The following is a 20236-nucleotide window of genomic DNA, read 5'->3' on the forward strand; positions in this document are numbered from 1 at the left end:
GGGGGGAGGAAGTAGAGCTTTCGACTAATTCTTACATGGTCCTTCATCCATCAGCCATACCAAATGGTACTGTAATTTATGAGAATAGGGCAATACCCTTTTAGTGTTACACTGATATTTAATGTGTTCTGTGTGCCACCAGACGGGCCAGAGCACGTGCAGAGCTGACCGCGGGGGTGTTGGTGTATATTTAGTAAATATAGCTGACCAAGCCTGTATGCCATTTCTTCATATTTCTTCCATGTTAAGAAGAGTGGGAGACAAGTACCACTTCAAAATGCACAAGTATCATCTTTTAAGTGAATTTAATGTAGTACAATCTCATTTGCAATTGCAAATACTAAGGCTGCATTTTTCCCCTTACTCAGAATGCCTGAAAATCTCATTGATGTTAATGTATGGGGAAGAAGTGCTTAGCCTATTGGTGTAGGAATGAAATCAGGAGCAAAGCACGGCTCTACAAAGATTAATCTGCAGGTTAGGGTCTGAAGCAACCATTAGATTATCAAATCTGACCTTCTGCCTAATACAGGCTGTAGAATCTCATCCACTTAATTCTGTATTTATCCCAAGAACAGCACCAGAAAAGCAAATACTGTGCATTAACATATTGTAATGTAGCAGTATACTCAGGCATGTCTTTATTTTTTTAACTCTAAAACCAGAGGCAAACAGCAGTACTGTGCTATACGATATTGATGAAAATCTGCAGGAGGAGAGATTTCAGCATTTTATCTGTTTGCAGAGGAGAATTTGTATGCCTGTGTGTTTGCATAGGGTTTTGTTTAGTTCTTTGAAAATTATTCACTGGTAACTCTAGCCAGTATAAAGCTGACCATTAGTTCTGTTTCTCTCTGAGGACAACATAAATTGAAATAGGGATTTTATATTTTTTTAACCAAAAAAAGTCATTTTCTTCAAAAATCTGTGTGGTCCTTGACAACTGCTTTCTAACATCTTATTTTGGAAACTCCCTGCCAGTCAGTTTTCCTAGGAAACATGAAGCACATTTCACATCTGGCTTCTCATCTCTCAGACTATAACACAAAACTGCCCTTGAACTGCACCTGGGAGGTATTCAGGGGGATACCACACAGGCACAAAAGACAAGCCAAGCTGTCTAAAGGAGCTGCACTGGGCTACTGCATGTTTTAACCATTAGCCAACGTTTTGCTGAACAAAGGGGCTAAAGAGATGAGATGAGGAAAGTATCAAGGAATTCAGAGGAGAAGTGGTGGGTGGCACTGTACAAAATACAGAGGTCCCAGGCTTGGCATATAAATGCTGTCCTGAAGAAAAAAATCCTTCTGCCCAAGTCTGAGGTGCACCAGCCCCTTGGTGTTGCCCATCCCACGAGAACATTCCTCTGCAACCCACCGCAGCTCAGAGGGAGGGAGAGTCTCTGCTGCTCACGTGTTGCAAAAGCTTTTGCTGCCCCTTGGGCGGGTGAAACCTGGGCTCTTAGGTCTTGTCCGTAACAATACAATTTCTACCTCCTTTCCCTCCAAAGCTCAGAAATCGTACAATTGGCTTGGTCCCATCTTGGGGTTTGGTTTGGGTTTTGCCTCTAAAGTGCAGTTGGATCCTGTTCTTTGAGGGTTTTTTTAATATGAATCAGGGTTAACTACCGATATTGAAAACAGAGATTTGACCCATGACTGCAGGAACTGGAGGTTCAGTATGAACCCCCAAGCTGGTGCAAAACCATTTGCCAAGGGTATTATACCATCGAGGGGGAAGACCCCTATAACGAAAGGCTATACAGCCCCATAGCAGATGTATGCAGTCTACATTGCCTCAACTGCTTCATTGCAGTGTCCTGTGATTCATGTTAACCTAACTAGAAGGTATCAGATAAACCCTTTTGAAAGACTCAGCGTTCAAGAAGGAATCTCAGACCTCCTTGCCTATCAGATAAGAAGGTCAATACTTGCCTTAATACTTGGCTTTGAGGCTAAACTAGTTATTGTGCGTAAGGCTCTTTGAAATCCACAGGTAAGTGGGGTTAAGTAAATGTAAATAACATTACCAAAACCTTCCCCCTGTTGCTTTGATGCAATTTATTCAGAATATGTAAAAAGGTGTTTGTAGCAGTGAGGGTAGAGCTGCACAGCAAAACACCGTGCCATGCAGAGACACCTCAGATGACTCTGAGTAACCAAACACAGGAGCCCTGCGTCGGCATGGTCCTTTGCTTGGGCTAATATTCCCTGTTTCCCAGAGGAGCTCATTACCTGCCTTAGCAGAAGCTCTCGCTGTTGTCGCTGGACACAATCTGGGCAGAGTTGGCGAGACCGTGGCCATCTCTGTGCAGCTGCCCTGTGAGCCTCACCAAGACAGATTACAGCCTCTCCAAAGCATCCAGTAGCGGTAATAGTAGAAAGTTAGGGGGCTATTAACAAAATAATAAAAGTCTATGGGGGAATATAGTGCTGTGTGTGTTAGAAGGCCACACACTTTTTTCTTTCTTTGTCAGTATGGCTTTAGCAGAGAGGCAAATTTATAGCTAATAGTCTCCCTGCTCCTCAAGAAATCACATGAGTGAATGTTCCCCTTGGGGAGTAGCAGGAATCTCTACGGGCTTCATTTCTTCTGCCAAGGTCATAGCCAAGAAACAAGCCACAATTATTAATTCTCTAGCATAAAAGACATCAGCAACAAGAGCACATACTGTTTTCATTTTGACAAATTTTCCAACTCTGGTGTCTTCCTACGCCATCTCAGCAGCAAAAGGTCAGGCAGGGTCCAGCACTGCTGTAGCCAGGGGTGGACTGCAGGGTAGAGGGAAGATCTGTTTTCCAGGATTATGAAAAGCAGTGACCGCATCTCAGGACGAGGGTGCTGTAAATACACTTGCCACCAGGCTGTGTGAGCACTTGTGCTCCTTTGTGTTGGCTTCAAAGCAAAGGCCTGGACACTTTCTTTGTGAACAGCATTTAAGCAGCACGTATCAAGAAGTTTGGAGACAAAAAGAGTTTATCTTCTAGCATAGGAACAATTTTACTCAGCGACATAATGAACTGTTCTATGCAGGTAGTAATCTACTTTTCTGTGAATTTGTATAATAAGCAAAAAGGCAGTAAGAGTTTCCCAGCCGCTTGACTTACTAGTGCCTGTGCTTTCTTTGCAGTTGTCCAACACAGCAATTCTTCATCAGATTAGACGAGACCAAGTGACAGACACATGCCGAGCAAACAGTGTATCTAGCAGGAAGCGCCGTGTGCTGACACCCAACGATCTCAAACACCTGGTTGTGGATGAAGATCATGAAATGATCTATTGCTATGTTCCCAAAGTGGCCTGCACAAACTGGAAGAGAGTCATGATGGTTTTGACGGGAAGAGGCAAGTACAGCGATCCGATGGAAATCCCAGCCAACGAAGCCCACGTGTCTTCGAACCTGAAGACCCTCAACCAGTACAGCATCCCAGAGATCAACCACCGCTTGAAAAACTACATGAAGTTCCTCTTTGTTCGCGAGCCTTTCGAGAGACTGGTGTCAGCCTACAGGAACAAGTTCACCCAGAAGTACAACACTTCCTTCCACAAGCGATACGGCACCAAAATCGTGAGGCGCCAGAGGAAAAACGCAACCCAGGAAGCTCTGCGTAAAGGTGATGACGTGAAATTTGAAGAGTTTGTGGCGTATCTCATCGACCCGCACACCCAAAGAGAAGAGCCCTTCAATGAGCATTGGCAGACTGTGTTCTCCCTCTGCCACCCTTGCCACATCCACTACGACCTCATAGGAAAATACGAAACGCTTGAAGAGGATTCGAATTACATTCTCCAGCTGGCCGGAGTAGGCAACTACCTGAAGTTCCCCACCTATGCAAAGTCTACGAGAACTACTGATGAAATGACCACAGAGTTCTTCCAGAACATCAGCTCCGAGCACCAAACGCAGCTGTATGAAGTCTACAAACTTGATTTTTTAATGTTCAATTACTCAGTGCCAAGCTACCTGAAATTGGAATGAGGGATGGGTCGGGGGGAGAGAGGGGAGAGAAAGCCTGTTTTATTTAAGATTTTTATTTGTCATAATAAATATGGAGAATGGGTTATTTTGTAAATTAATATTTTCTTTTTTTGAATGATGCTGCGAGCAGCACAGTCAAAATTATTTAAATCATCTGTAAGAAAGGACAGCTCTCTTTGCAGGGTAACAGGATTGTGACGATCTAGCTGTAGAAATGAATAATACTGCTACACTGTTTAAAAAAAATGTTAATTGTGTTCTGGTGAATTTCCTTGATCTTGCATTCCTCCAATTCTAATTAATGTTATTTATACTTATTTAAAATATGGTCTCTTGGTAGGTGTCACTTCAGCAGCAGAGATAAGATAACGCTTGGACGAAAGGAGTCTGGTTTTGTGCTTTCCTCAGTTGAGCTTGTCTCTGGGTAATAATATTCTTCCATTAGCCGTTGGTGCAGGTAAATACGGGAATGGTTCTTGATACCACACGCTTTGAGAAGAGTGGTGGAAATAATTTCTTCAGAAAGCGATATTGCACTTAAGCGTACTAAAAAAAAATCTATCTTTCTAGCCCTGAAAGGGAAAAGTAAAACAGATTTTGATAGATTCATGATACCTAAAACCCATGACTGAAAGAAATGTGAATGTATTCCTTGGGAAGAGAAACCATGAACTTTTTGTAAGTCTGGACTTAATAATTTTATCAAGAAATGACCAGTCCCACTGTCTCTTAATTTAAAGCCTGCCAGCCCAAATGAACGCAGATTTGCAGATGGTCCATCAGAAAAAATCAGCATTTTGAAAGTGACTGCAGAGATTTTTGAATGCCCAAAGCAATTGGCATTGACTTAATTCATATTCAGGATGGGGGTGGGGGGAGCTCCATCCTCTGCAAGTCATGCCTCCTTAATTGATCTTAAGATGGGCAACCAAAATTGGCTCAAAAAGCACCAGTCACAATACGTTGCTATAAAGGATGCGGGCATGTAATTTGAAAAGTCAGAAAGTCATCTTGGTGTTGATCTCTAAGCATGCAAGGCAATAAAAAAGGTCTCTCCTCTTCCTACATGCTGGTTTCATGGCTTTTTCCTAGGGGGACGGGGAAGTCGTCTTTTTTTAGTTGATGCCTAAATACCGTTGACAGGGATGTTTCTGATTGCCAGTGGATTAGTATTTCATCTAAGTCAGCTCTAGTGTGAGGCCACGACCTTTGTGTTTAAGGTGAACATCCCAGTAGCGGTTGTTTTGTGTATAACAGCTGGTTGGGGTGGCAGTTTGTACCAGGCATAGCACACCGAGCGATTGTTTTGGGCAAGCAAGTAGTAACCTATTTGCGGCAAATAAATAATGAAAAAATGAGATTTCAGTGTGGCTCTATTAGCAAGCTCAGTGGGCAGAAGTACAGGCTTCTCGAAATCTTGCTTTAATTTGATGCTTGAGGTGTGTGGCCAAGCGGGCGGCAGGCGCCTGCCTGGGGAACGGTCTGTAGCTTCTTCAAGCTGTCCCGTCCTGGGGTGGCAGCGCCGGCAGCCAGCTGATGGGCAGAAGGAGGCAGAGGCTTAAGTGGAGGTGCTTGTGGGAACTTAAAATCTGTTTTAAAGTTGAACGATTGTTAAAATGGGGATTTGACTTGCCTGCGTGTCAATCTTATGAGCAAACCCAACCCTTTGAAAAATTAGTGAAGATTTAAATAAACTCAGCTGAAGGCAGAGCTGTTTTAACAGTATCAGAGCCAGATCCTGAAAATGTCGTATTGTACAGTAGCCGATAATACCCACTGAATTACATTAGTCTCCAGGACACATACATGGTTAAAGAAAAATAAGTTCTGTCTTATTTTATAAAAATAAGTCGCTGAATAAATCTCAGCGAAGAACAAATTAACATAACAAACAGCAGCTGAAGTCCTTTCAAAATTGGATTTGTTCTTAGCCAGGATTCGGGTCATTAATTTTTTTTATCATACCCTACAAATAAATCTGTCATCCATTCTGGAAAAGCCACAATTTTCATAACCCAGGTCCTATTTGTAACCCGGAGCGCTGACCCGGTGGCTAGCGAAGAGCTGTCTGTCTGCTCCTGACAGCTCTGAATTCCTGAGCGGTTGCCGATCGCTGGCTGGTGTTTTACTTGAAAGCAGTTTTTTTCTCGTTTAGAGTATGCAGAGCTGTTGCAAGTGCCTATCACAGTGTGCCCTGGCTTTCTTTTGTTCGCAGTTCAGCGGTTGTATGTTTGTTAAAAAAAAGATAATCTGTCTGAGGGTAGATTTCCCCTCTCCCCCTCCAGTATTTCCCGCAAGCTATTTGTGTGCTTGTTTGGTCTTGTATCCAACAGTGCTCATGTTTTGGTCCAATTTTCTCTTCAGTTAACTGTTAATCCCGCCAACAGATTGTGATGTGAATTTTTTCATTTAAGAAAAAAGTTGCTTCAGAAAGTAAATATTTTAAAAATGGGATGTGCTTCCCCCTTTCTTTTTGTACTTTCCTCTGTCGTCACCACGTTTTTATCTGTTCTGAAATACTGTCTTTAGTTTCACTGCTTTGGAGACACAAAACCCCTATTTGACAGCTGTGATAGAAAAGCTTTAGGAGAAAAAAATGTTCAGGAGATCTGAGGGGTGAGGGCTGCTCAAGCCGGGATTTTTAGCAGCAGCTTTGGGTTTGATTACCCAAATTCTGCCTCCCCGCAGAGGGCTGCCCTACAGGCAGATGCTCAGCACCGAGATGGCTTTTATGTGGTCTTAAGCTGGTACTTAAAAGTCACTTGCTTTTTAAAAACCTTGATCCCAAACTACTACAAACTGTCCCTTTAGCGTGTTATGTCTGTTTTGGGGTGCTGTGGGTGGGCTGTAGATCTGTGTTTGAAATGAACAACTGACATGCTGGATATGATCATGTCCTGCGCGTTGAGCACGAAGCCCTCACCAGGTCAGAGGAGGACCACAAATGTTAAGGAATAGCCTTTTTTTTTGGTCTACTGGGTGTGTTGTTTTGACTGAGCCAAAAAATAGCTCTTTTTACTCCCCCCGCACAGGGGGATGTTCAGGGTCATTCCTCCTCATCTCAGCGAGCTGGCAGCCACCACCTGCAGTGCGGGGACAGCCGGGAAACCGGGTTGGTTTTACGCCATCTCTTCACTGGGTTTCCCAGCCAGAGGAACCGAGGGGCTGGTCTGCTCCTGAGCCCTGCCTCCCTCCCTCCCGGGTTCATTTCTGCTGCGGCCACAGCTGATCCCGGGAGACGAACAGGCAAAACTGCAGCCACAGCAAAATTCAAAATGCAGATGTGCCCGTGGGGCCGCAAGGGCCACCCGAGTTGCTGCTGTTTTAGAAGGATGTGTATGAGTTGAGCAGTGGTGAGTGCAGAGAAGACCCAGCAGGGAAGATCCCGCTCCCCACCTCTGCCCCCAGCCCCCTCAAAGCCGCTGGGCTCGAGGAGCAATGATTCCCATCTCTGAGCAGCCGGTGCCTCCCCGTCATTTGGCAGGGCCAGTGCTGAGCCCAGCAGCGCCCACGGATCCTTACCCGGTGCAATACCCACAGCTGGGGGCTCGTTCCCGCCCCGATGGCCCCAAGCACCTTAACCTGGAGCCCAGGCTGGATTTGGCCCATCTGAACACAGTGGTGACTCCTGGGCAGTGGGAGGTCCCCCCAAACCTGACTTGGTCCATGCTTCAGCCTCTTCATAAACCATGTCCATTATCACAGAAACGTGCAAACTGCCTGAACCATGCGCTGCGTAAGACAAGTGAAATAAATAATCCGCAAGCAGAAGTGCTTTTAGAAGTAAGTTGACCCCAGATGTTTTAGGGTTTCACTGTAGTCTGCTGCACTTTTCAGGTACAAAAAGGGACTGTCCTTACTATTACTCTTGTTACAGAGAGTGTTATTTTCTTACATGCATGCACAATACAATGTGTACGAATAATTTAACATCGATGTGGGGTTGGATTTTTTTTTTAACCTATTTGTATGCAGTAGAAGGCTTGTTGTAGAAAAGTATCTCCTCATACCTAAATATACTGTTAATAAAGAAAAAAGCTAAATTATACATTGCCAACACAAGTGTGAACTGCTCATGAATCTTTCCTTAAAAAAGCCGTTCAAGCCTGATTATTTTTCTAAGTAACTTCAATTAAATTGAAGAAAGAAAGTTCCTCTCTGTGTGCTTTATTTCTGGCTCATTCTTTCACGGCTGAGGGTGGGATTTTTGTCTGCATAGCTTTGCTTTCTCACAAGGGTTGTTGTGGCAGGACAAGCAGAAGATTCAAAATTATCTACTGCTATGGAGCAGGAAATCTAAATTCATCTGAGAAGATCCCTCTTGGTCCCTTCCTCCCCAAGTTCCCAGCCAGCAAGGATGAGGGCTGTCAATTTAAGACCTGTCGCATGCCCGGAAACATCGTCCCACCTCAAGCAAGGGTGTTTTAGAGTCAGTCAGATGAAATAAACTCCAGCTGTCTGATGAGCCATGTGCTTGCCCACCTTCATGTGAATTCACTACAATGGCTTTGAGTTAAACATTTCCAGCAGTCCCCAAACCTGCGTGGTCTTGTTCATGGTTTTCACTGAGGCCAGAAAGCTGGGCTTTGAAGACAAACTTGGGTGAGGAAATCAGCACCATAAATTATACTTAGGAAAAAGATACATTTAGAAAATAACTGCTCACCATTGTGACCATGTTGTTGGAAGGGACCCTAGAGGTCAGCTGGGCCACCCTACTGCTGAAGGTCACCAAGTCCAGGTTGGCCGTGGTTTTGGCTAGCCAAGGCTTCAATACCTCTGGGGATGGAGGGCTCAGCCCCTCTCTGGGCAACCTGTTCCAGTGCCGTACTACCCTCCCAGCAGAGATGTTTTTTTCCTAGTGGCCACTGTGAGACTCCTGGCCTTCAACGTGTGTCCATCATCTATCACTACTGGAGGAAGAGTTAGGATTCACTTTCTTTGTAAGTCCCCTTCACGTAGTTGTAGACTGCTATTAGATTCCCAGTTAGCCCTGTTGTCACCAGGCTAAATAAGGCCAGATCCCTCAAAGTGTCCTTTTTGGTTATACGCTTTAGATCACTGAACACCTTGGTAGCCCTCTCCAGCATCTCAACATCCTTCTTGAATTGGGGAAGGCCCCAAAAACTAGATGCCATATTCTGGGTGCAGCACTGCCAGTGGCAAACAGACCATTTAATCTGCCAGCCCTGCTCCTCACAAGGCAAACGTTGTTCACAATGAGAGCAGAGACAAACAGAAAATAGGAAATCTGCTGAGAAGGTGTCACAGCACGTGGTGGGGCATTGGCTATCTTTAGAGCCCAAGCCCGTTCCCACCTCAAACACCCCACCACCCTGCACTCACTCATTAAGAGGCAGAACTGCAGCACAGCTTCCTGAAATCACAGCCTGGCTGTGCAGTATTAAGACAACAACCTTCACATTTCAAAACATCGGTGATTTGTCTCCTCTGCAATCTCAATCAGAGAGGGAGATAATTAAGAAGGTCTTGAGAAGGACTTGATCTAAGTGAGCGATTAGCCTGGCTCCAGCCACTGTGCTCATCACTCTGCCTCCCTCCGCAGCTTGGCCGGGCAAGGATTACATACTCTTCAAAGCAATGCAATCCTGTTGGGGCAGCACATGGGTCTAAGCGAGCCACTACACCACCCTGAGAGAGCCCATCAGCTTCAGTAACATCTGCATTCACAAAGATGTAGTGCGGTGTCACGCAGAAACGAAGGCCGGTAGAAATCCTCTGGCTGCATGGGGACAGGTGGGTCAGGGCACGCCAGGGGACTGAGCCCAGGCAAGCGGGGAGCAGCAGCTGCAGAGCTCAGCCATGGAGGGGGTGAGCTGGGGGGCTTTAGAAAGTTCCATTTTTGGGATAATGGGGTAAGAAGTGGCCTCTCCGCACAGCTTTTGGGTGCACAGCTTTTGGACGAATTTCTTCATTGCTTGTAAGATAGCGGAGAAGAGCCTGATACTGCCACAGGGACTGACAAAATTGGATTTGCTCCAGTGGAAGGAAGCATGAGGATTTGTCTTTTTGGCAAGCCTCAATTTTTCCATTAAATAATTAAAAATTTTACAAAATCGCTTCCCATTCATACCCAGCATACAGCTTCTGCCCCGCGGCTGCTCCCGGATACAAACCACCGCTGCTGCTGTATGACAGGAGAGCTGGTGGCAGCAGGACCACGGCACCCCGGCCACTGGAGAGATGAGTGTGGAGCACTGGGGGATGCAACGAAGCAGCAGGATCCTACACGGCTGAGGTGTCCTCTCGCCTGGGCAAGTGACAAGATCGCACAAATAAGCCCAGTGGAGATGATGCAAAGTTCGAAGAAAGCCTGTCCCTGTGGTCGTAACGCTCTCCATGCGGGCACGAGCTCTGCCAACACTTCCCAACCTTTCTTTGGACGAAAACACATTTCATTTAATTCTACCATAATTACAAAAAACCTAAATAAATATGGGGAACTGGAAAGAAGAGAGAAAAAAAATTAAATAAATGCAGCCGAGTGGAAACTAGAGCATATGCTTCCCGACCAGCAGTGCCGTGCTTTTCTTGCTGGCTGTGTTACACATCATCACGTAAAGACTCCTGATGCCACACAAAAATAGCTTGCTTTTCCAGTTGCACTTACAACTTTGCCAAAGGTTGAAAATTTTGAAAAATTAGAGTCCGGTTTTATTCTTCGGTGCGCTAAAGGACAACATATCCAAAAGCTACCTCCCCAAATTGCATGCAAATCAGTTTTTAAAAAAATCTGTGTTAAGAAAAGAATCAACTTTATTTTCCCTATTGAAATGATGCACAGCAGACCTTTTCGCCCCGTTACTTGAAATGTCAATCTACTGGAGTGCTCAAGCTTCCCAACTGTGAGATTCAACTCACTGTCATTAAATGGCTTCTGTTGGCTAAGTCAGGGGCATTTAGGACTGCAAATAGTGACTTATTCATGGAAGAAAAATACAGATAATATTTTCATTCATTTGTGAGTTTTTAAAAATACCTTTTGCCAGTATTTTAAAAAAAAGTTACTGACTTTGACATTGAAACTGTTCCTCTGTTCCTACTTTTTGAGCAAATGCAGAATGGAGATAACATTTCTTTAGGAGTTTAGCAGTATACATCCTATCAGTATGTATACTATCCAACAAATGGACAGAGTATTTTGGAAAATGAGACGTAGCGTTTCAAGTAGAATTACATGGGTTTGAAAAATCTCATTTCAGTTAGAGTTTTTAATTAAAAACCAAACAACAAGCAAAGCTGTTTTCCTCAGTAAGAGAAAAATCAATCCAAAAGTTTATGCCCTCGTTTCTATTTTTTTACTAATACATAAAGCTGTCAGGGTAACATACAGCTGAATAATAACAGTTAAGCCATTAGGCTTCAGCTTATTCTAAAAACTAGAATTATACTGTGGCAATTCATGACTTTTTAGCTAGCAAGAGGTATCCGTGCTGTCAGCAAGTATTTGCAGCCCTACATCAAGTCCAAACCTCCAACCCACAAGAAGCCCCAATTTCCTCTAAAAGCTTCTGCAGAGACAGGGTTTGAGCATTGCCTAGGCCTTTCTTAGACTCAGTTTAGTCAGACTTATCTTGGCAGATAACTATTCTAGCTGAAACAGGTTTAGTTTTATGTCTAAAGTAGAGGTGTTGGGATTTTTTTAAAAAGTGATTGTTTGCTCCATTAATGCAATCAGTTACTGCATATTTTTTTACCATTTTTTGAACCTGAAAGAGATGGATGTAGGAAAAAAGTCAAATTGGAGCAAGCAGCCATGCTCTGGAGAGGCAAGTGTTGTTTGCAGAGGCAGCCAAGTAAATGCTGAGACACCCATTCAAGAAAAACAAAATAATTTCCTTCCTGGAATTATAGCTATATGTGATTTACTAAGAAATTTGCCTTCAGTTATATGGAAAGACATAACAATTCAGCTATTTTGTATTAATTTTACAATGTACTTTGCTATTTTATCATAAAAATGTTACTGCTGTGTGCGCAATATGATTTTATGTGCAATATGCATCATTCCTACAGCAGATGCTTTTAAGCCTCCCTTTGTCACTTAGGAAAACGTCAAAAATTAAATCCACAATTGTTTTTTTACGGAAAAAAACCTTGAAGTCAATGGTGCAAGGATTAGAAGGAGGAACAGCTGAGTGCAATTCGGGTGAGAAATTAAGTCTGTATAACTATGGAAAAGGAATGCAAGATAGGAGGAAATTTAAGATGGAAAGTCTCAGTTTGGGGAGTCTCTTTATAGAATCATAGAATCATTTAGGTTGGAAAAGACCTTTAAGATCATTGAGTCCAAGATATTGAGAATTAAATTAGAGGAAAGCGTTTAAGAACACAGTGAGGTGAGTAATCTTGCTTTGCTTATTGTAGCATGTTTCAGGTTACCTGGCAAATCTTTGCCAGGGCTATTGGAAGCTGATTAAAAACTATGAATGACTCGCATATAATGTTAATGAGTATTTCCACGCTGGGAAATGCAGCCAGAGGAGAGTACATAGGCTCCGTCCCACTTCCTAAGCAAGGTGTTACAGACTTAGTTTGCAGTGGCTGGATTTCAGTCTTCTTTTTCACAAGTGTAAAGATGTCAGATGGAAAGCATTCAGGTCAACACTTCTCAAGTAATTAACTGGTTTCAGGTTTCAGACATTTTGTGCTTGGTTTTGAACGGCAGAGGCTCCATCTAAAGCCCTCAGGAACCGTGTGTGCTCCATACCTTAAACCAGGATAAGGCTGCAATCAGCCTTTTGCTCACGGGTGCTGTCATAGTCCCTGTGATGGGTGTTACTGTTAACTCCTCCTTTATTACCAAATTACCATGCAAAGTGAGCTTTTGAGGTGCGTAGATTTCCAGCTGGAGACAGAGGTGTTAGCTTTCCCTCTAGCAGGACGTTTCAGTAGATGTATTCAACCAGGTGTGCTCCTGCTTCCAAGTAAAATAACAGGTTCACATTTTTCCTTTGATCAAATAAAGAGCTTCAGGATAATCAGCTGAAGAGATGATGGTGATAGCTAATGGTTTCCTTCTGCATCAGAAATCGTGCTGACGTGATCTGCATACACGTCATGATAGACGTGAACTGAATGCTGCTGCACGCTGCATTGCTAGATGCTTCCCCCCTTTCCAGAGGCTGTCAGACAGTGGAGGAGCATCCTAAACCCGGGCATCCTACCCACCCCCGTCACTCACAGTGGTTCATTTCCATCAAGTGACCATCAGTCTGCCATGCAGAGCAATTGTGACTCCCTGTATTTTTGGCCTGAACTTGAAAACGTTACATGAAGACAATTAAATTTGTTGTGGGTTGTTGACTAAGGATTCCAGGCCATATCTCCCATTTCACAAGAGGAATTAAATTGGTGTCAGGGCTATAACAAAGCTGGCTCTACGGCCATTGGCATCCCCACCCCGTAGTCGTGAGAGGCAAGCATGCAGACCCCCTCCTAACTCCACGGGCAAACCAGGCTAGTTACCGAGTTCGCGCAGCTGCACTTGACACCGCAGCCCTCCTACTCCCGATCCTGAGGGCTCATGTTGGAAAAGGGACTCCAGATTGTCTAGGGGCTTTCAGAGGATGCCTGCAAACAGGAGACAGCCGCCCTCAGAGCATACAGAGGATGAACGGATCTCGCCTAGTCCACAGGGCTGTAACCAATACCCTCCTAAAAACAGGAGAAATGGAAAAAAAAATCTCCTTCTCTTATGTGTGGCAGGAGATTTCTATATAGGTATGAACAGGACTAAATGGATTACAAGACTTGGTCCTTATCTAGCAGGACACTTGACCATGAACATATGTGAACGATACACACAACCATGACATGGTCGAGGTAGCAGGGTATCTGCAGGTATGCTGTGGCTCTGAAAAAAAATCAGATAACTAAAAATGAGCTTACGCTGAACACCTCAGTTCCATAATATGCCAGAAAACTGGGTGCAATGTTGTTAGAGTGGAATGAGAATCAACAATCAGAAAGGTGAACAGTTATTAGTTTTGTCTCATGAATACATTGTTGAGAGAGGCTTCCTATGATAATAGGACATTTCTCTGGTTCTTGTAATGAGTGCTGAAAATGTTCAGGTTTGTTTCTCTTAGTGCCAGTCTGAAAGCTATACATATTCCGGAGGTACATATGCATTAATCAGCGCTTAAGTGCGGCTTCTGTATCTATTAAACATTTATGTAATGCAATAATCTCAAGTCGGAAGGACTTTAAAATATTTACAGGTCTTAATAAATGTTTAAAATGCAATTTTTGTAGTGAACAGCAGAACTGAACTTCCTTTGAACTGATGGACATTTCTGCATCTTCCTGTGTCCCTAGTAAGACATGAAAATACAAAGAACATGGATTGCAGAGGTATCTGCAAGTTCCCATCCCATATGACGTCAACAAGGTAAAGGAGAACCTAAGCAGATGGTTGAGACACCTTGCATGGGGCAGAACGAAGGCCCATGGAGCAGAAGCCGGGGGGTAGCTCAGTAAATACCTTTGGATGGGTTAGAGGAACTGTTGCGTGGACAGTTTTTCTTTCCCAATTTTCAGCCAAGTCTTACTATGTACCAGCAACACTGGGGGTGTCTCGGTGACGGCTCTTCCAGCTATAGAGCTGTCTGAGGTGAAGAACCCCGCACAGCCAGTACTGCATATTCAGCACAGTGCCAATCCTGTATAATGCCATATTCTGTTTAATGCCAAGACCATATAGTCAGCCTTTGCTCAAAGCAAGGGATTTAGTTCTCTCTAAGGGGCGAGCATAGTCATAGCTCATGTCAGTCTCATGCACAAAGCACATAACCAGGCATGGTGTCTAACAGAGCCGGGTTTCATGCTCTTTGGCAGGGTAACCTTACAGTGCTTTAAAAAAGTCTTTAAAAAAATGAATGGGCTTTCTAATGTGGGAATAGAGCAAAGGCCAGCTGGAAATGAAACCTAGGAATGAGCGTGTCTTTTTGTATCTGAATTCGCAGCGTTTTAGATCTTTCATTTTGCACAAATGACATGCAGGTTTCGTAAGGTTTTTTTTTCAAAGGGTTAATGTCTTCTGTTACAGAGGGGGACCGCAGTTTCCATGCATATGTGATAAGACTTACACTACCATAGTACTTAGTGGCCTTAATGGATTGGCTCTAAAAAAGCAGCAATGGCAATCTCAAAGTACTGAGATGCAATGAATGAAACGGAGAGGAGCGATCAGCCAACCTTCATGTATTAGGTACATACAGAGCTTGCCTACATCTCCAAATCGTCTTTGCTTTCGTCCATAAATTCAGATGATCTTGGTACCTGAGCTGATCTCAGTTACCTAATGTGGTCAAGCTTAACGAGCTAAATTCTGTTTTGGAAATGCTCCAAACTCCAGAGATACTCTTCTATTTTAAGTGAAAGCTACCATTCATCTCCCTAGAACTGGAATTAACCAAACGTCTAAATTTTCCTACGTAATGAGTAAAAATTGGTTCAGTCTTCAAAACAATTGAGATGAAGCATGTTCTAATGTTACTCCAGAATCTTGCATACTATAAGAGAATAAAATAATCGGTTGTGTCAGCACAGGGAAAACAACCTGCTTCAAAAACAAACAGGAAAAAAAGGTCTTTGGAAGATCTAAAGCTAACCATAGTATGAGGATTCAGAGGAAAGTAGTGGATGATTGCTTCCCAAGTATAAAACAAGTATTATTGCTCGTAATTTTTGGAAAACCATTTAGAATGTCAATTTTATTAAAATGCTGTTCTACTGTAGACAGGACATGGCAACAACTTCATTAATCAAAACCAGGAGATGACAGAAAAAAATAGTAAACACACAAAATCCTTTTTAGTTCCTGTTAATAGTAAAACTTAGAATGTAAATCTGAGAACTTAGAGATATTAAATCTCGAGGAACTATTCAGAAGTCAATTATTCCCAAAGATGTCTACCATATAAGTCATTCAGGACCCTATTTCACTTGCAAAAAGCAGATTTAAAATTATTCAAGGAGAGCACTTTTTTGACCTCTCAAGACTTTTAGCAACTCTTGAAGAGAAAATCTTCCAAAAGAGCAAGTTGAAGAATGCTAAATAAAGGAAGAAGCAAATTTCAAGTATACTTTGAACTGAGAAATAAAGGCATAAATAAAGCATAGGATTAACTATCCTGCATATTAAATAAACAACTAGCAGGACTTGAAATCAAATTAAATTTTTAGCTGCAGAGAAAGTAAAGCCCATCCAGCCCTGCCAACGCTGAATGACTAAGGGGTACACTGCTGCTCTTGGGTACCCACCCAGAATATGGCAATCATCGTGTATATTTACTGAACATGTTGGTTCTTAGCTTTAATCGTGAATTAAATTCATAACATGTTTTGTTAATACTAGATTCCCTAGAGTATCCATGCACAGCATGCATGATTTTCATTGACTTTAACAGAAAGACTTTCCTTTACAGCTATCAGAATGAGGCTTTAATGACAAAACACACCTCTTTAGTAGTTCTTCCTCCCCACCCTTATATACAGAAAGCTGACTTTTTAACTTTGAGTATGTATGGGAAAATGATAATCCAAAAGATAACTGAACAACAGACTGACTTGATTAGGAATGGATTGGAGAACACAATTAAAACCATGTAAACCTAGAAAACAGAAAACCTAGCCAAAAAGAAAAGAAAAATCCTACTAAGAGACTTCACATTGCTTCCCATACCTTCGGTACTGTTTCCGAACATCGTCTTACTCTTTAAAGTGGGTTATAATTCAATTACCATATTCTATTGCCATTTTCTGCACCTCTAAAGAGACTATCTCCTCTGCAATAGCAATTTCACCATTATAATAATAATAAGGAATTTCAATCACACTTCATTACAGACTGCTTGTACTACTGTTTCCCGATGTGTGTATTCTGGGTTATTCTTGGGTTTAAGAAAGCTTTTCGTGATGCTCAGAACTGAAGTGAAATAGCAAATCCATTAAAACGATGACAGGTCTTATTTTGAGTCCTGATTCTGCAAACTATTCTGCATTTATAAAGCCTTAATCCTCATGCTGTTTTAATCTTTGTATAAGAAAAGTCAAATTTAGTTGGCAAATTGTAAAAAGAAGTGAAATTAATTTGCTGCTCGCCAGTTTCTCCTCAGCATTCTAAAAGCCCCAATGAAATTAATATGTTAAACACGGTAGTGGAAGAGGATATTGCAAATTTAAACATCCCAGATTAAGGCAAGATGTACAGTGATGCTATAAAACTCAAAATATTGATCTAAATACATTAAAAGAAGAATACTCCCCTATATCAAACAGCATAATAAAGCCGTGGAACTACCCTGGCTATATAATCACTCTAAAAATAAGCTGGAGTCATTCAGTAACTCACTAGATCAAAGATCATTTCAAAGCATTACACAGAAGAAGAAAATAAAACACCTATGGTATGAAATGCTTCTGACTCCAAATTTTAAAGCTGCATTTAGTTGTAGTTTAACAAATGAAATTGTCCCCTTTCGTGCATGCTCACAGAACAATTGAGATGGTCACAAAACCCTTCAGAATGGCAACTGATACACATTTCAAATAACTTGCCCCTACTTCTATTTACCCTAGAGATATTTCTGAAGTAGAGAAAAAAAGAGTAGGCAGTAAGTATGGCCAAGCAAGAGCACTCCAGCAGTTACTCAGCATCAGGTAACAGATAGTAACTCATAAAGGCAAAGCAGCTGGAGCTTCTGGCTGGTCTAGCTCATCAGCAGAATGAAAATGGTACAAGAAGTTGCAGGAGGAGCTTTAAGATGACCTGCAGCTTAAATGAGGGTGAATGAGCCAATATGAGCAAGAGTCAAACAAAAAAATGCTACATGCTGACACAAAAGCAAATAGATGTGATCAGCCATAGCCCTAATTAGGCTAGAAATTATAAGGGGAGGTGTGAAAGAATCTTCTAGCAGGTGGAGGGGAGGAAAACACTTAATGAGTTTTAACATGAAGAGTGATCATTTTATCTGCAAGATTATAAAATATGGCTGCTTTGATAACAAGAGACAGAATAATATCTCAGGATGTCCCTTTCAGCTGTATGCTTTGAGCAGTACAAAAAGCACACAATTTGTCTCTAATAGAATTTTTGGTAACATTTCTTACAGACACATACATGAAGTAATTGACTATTACTGGGATACGTTTAAAAAATCAAGTTGGTGGAATACTGTGGAGAGGTTGACTTGACTAGAGTTAAAATTGGTTTAGGGAGTACAGCTTTTGAGCAGATGACAGATTCTCTGGTGTCCAAGAACTCTTTCGTGCCTTCCCCCATATTATCCTCATGTAGTGGAATAAAATTGCCCCCGAAACTTGGTGGTAAGAGCTTTTTACCTTCATAACAATAGGTAGCAGAGTTAGCAAACCCTTTAAGTTTTTAAAATGCCCCTTCCACATAGGAATCAAACCCCTTTTCACATCGTAGGTATTTACTCCTTGCTCTTCCAGATGTCAAGGTTTTCTCTGCTTTATCAATGTCATACTTCTTTCCCCACTCAAACTCCTCTTTAACCACATCTTACTGAGAGCATTCATTTTTTTCTCACTTCCACCATTCCCCGAAGTATCTCTTTTTCCACCTCTTCCCCAACTCCTTTCAACACGAGTTACATTTTTCTTCCCTTCCTGAAAAACAAGTCTGGCTGTGCCTTTTTATTCTTTTCTCCAAATAACTTCCTTCTGTTTGCTCCTGCCTCTCATAATGAATGCTGTGGGAAAGTTTGCACCTCTTTCTTTCCCACAATATGGATTTTGCTCTCTCAACCATGCAATGAACTTTCCTCCTCTTGAAGTACCAAATTTACCCATTGCACTTTTCCATCACTTATTGTTTCCATGCCCAGATTATTCCAGTCCGTCAACGTATTTCCCCTTTTCAAATTTCACTGAATTTGTCCCATTTAACATTTCTTCCCCAATTCTGCAACCTAAACACTCACCCATTTGTCAGCAGACTGTACCAACAGTGGTTGTATATTTACTGGGAAAATATTTAACACACTAAGGATACTGCCATGGCTAAATACTATAACGCCCTCACGCATCAGATAAGCACAGATCACAAGTATCTCAAGAAATTTTAATTTTTAAAAATCTTGCAATTTGTTTAAAAACAACCTTAAAATCCAGTAACTCTAATGAGAAAAGTGCTTGAAATGGCAGCTTAGTTGATTCAGATGGCAGTTCTATCAGAATAAAAAAAAAATGCATCTACATCTGTACAAAAAATAAATAACCATTATTGAAAAAAAATTTAAAAATGAGTTACATCTAGTCCATTTTAAAGAATTTAATAGTATTTCCCGCAATGCTACATACAAGAAACTATTTTAAATAACATTAATACAAACTAAGAAAAGTCAGAGAACCTGAAGTTAGAAAGATTTCATCTTTCTCTCACATAATAAAAGACATAATACATATGATTCATTCAAACAACTGTATTATCATAACTGTAAGAAAAAGCTTAAATAAAAGGGTTTAAATGAGGGAGCTAAAAGTCAGGCATCTAAATCCATGTGTAGGCACTGAATAGCTGGTTTTCAGAATTGCAAACACTTTCCACTTCCACAGAGTTTAAGGTGACCGACACCTATAGAATTCCCATTAACACTTATCCACATAATTGATTTAATTCATCTGAGTAGGTCCATCAAATTAAAAGGGAGGATTTCTATGCATAAATCACATGACTAATGTTTACAGGATTACAACATATGCTGATATATGGATTTAGTTGTCTAATTTAAGTCTCAAAATTTAAAACTTTCAATCACAACATTTAAAATATGAGTTGATTATTTAATTATGCATCTAGGATGTATGCTACAGTCTTTAAAAACATATGCCGTGAGGAACTCCCACTACATTTTAAAACAGAGCAATTAGTACATTTTTTCAAAGTGGCAACCAGAGTCCTCATGATCAATGTATATTTGAAATATTGAGGTATACAAATAAGAGAAATCATTCAGAAGCAGTAATTTTCCTTATTGACTATATTATTTCCACAGTTTGAAAGCAGAAATCCTGTCAGCAGAGATTTCTGCTTAGAAATGGATGACATAGATAGCTCTGAAATTTTAGAAGTTTATGTAACTTCCTAAGTGCCTAAAAAGGAAACATAATCTTTCATACCCCACGTTTTAGTCAGGGATCAGTATTTACATTTGAATCAACACCTCTTCATTAAAATCAGGATACTGCCCGTCACACCACCAT

The 20236-nt window shown here is 41.7% G+C and overlaps 1 protein-coding gene across 1 annotated transcript in view; it reads left to right on the plus strand.

Annotated features, from left to right (window-relative positions):
- CHST11 (carbohydrate sulfotransferase 11) overlaps positions 1 to 3979 on the plus strand; it is a 101249-nt gene extending 97270 nt beyond the window's left edge. The window contains exon 2 of the mRNA XM_009288388.2: positions 3131 to 3979. Within this exon, the coding sequence (XP_009286663.1) occupies positions 3131 to 3979 (849 nt within the window). The remainder of the gene's footprint in view (positions 1 to 3130) is intronic.
- The last annotated feature ends 16257 nt before the right edge of the window (positions 3980 to 20236 follow it).

Source organism: Aptenodytes forsteri, unplaced genomic scaffold, assembly GCF_000699145.1.
Source record: "Aptenodytes forsteri isolate BGI_AS27 unplaced genomic scaffold, ASM69914v1 Scaffold56, whole genome shotgun sequence".
NCBI lineage: Eukaryota > Metazoa > Chordata > Aves > Sphenisciformes > Spheniscidae > Aptenodytes > Aptenodytes forsteri.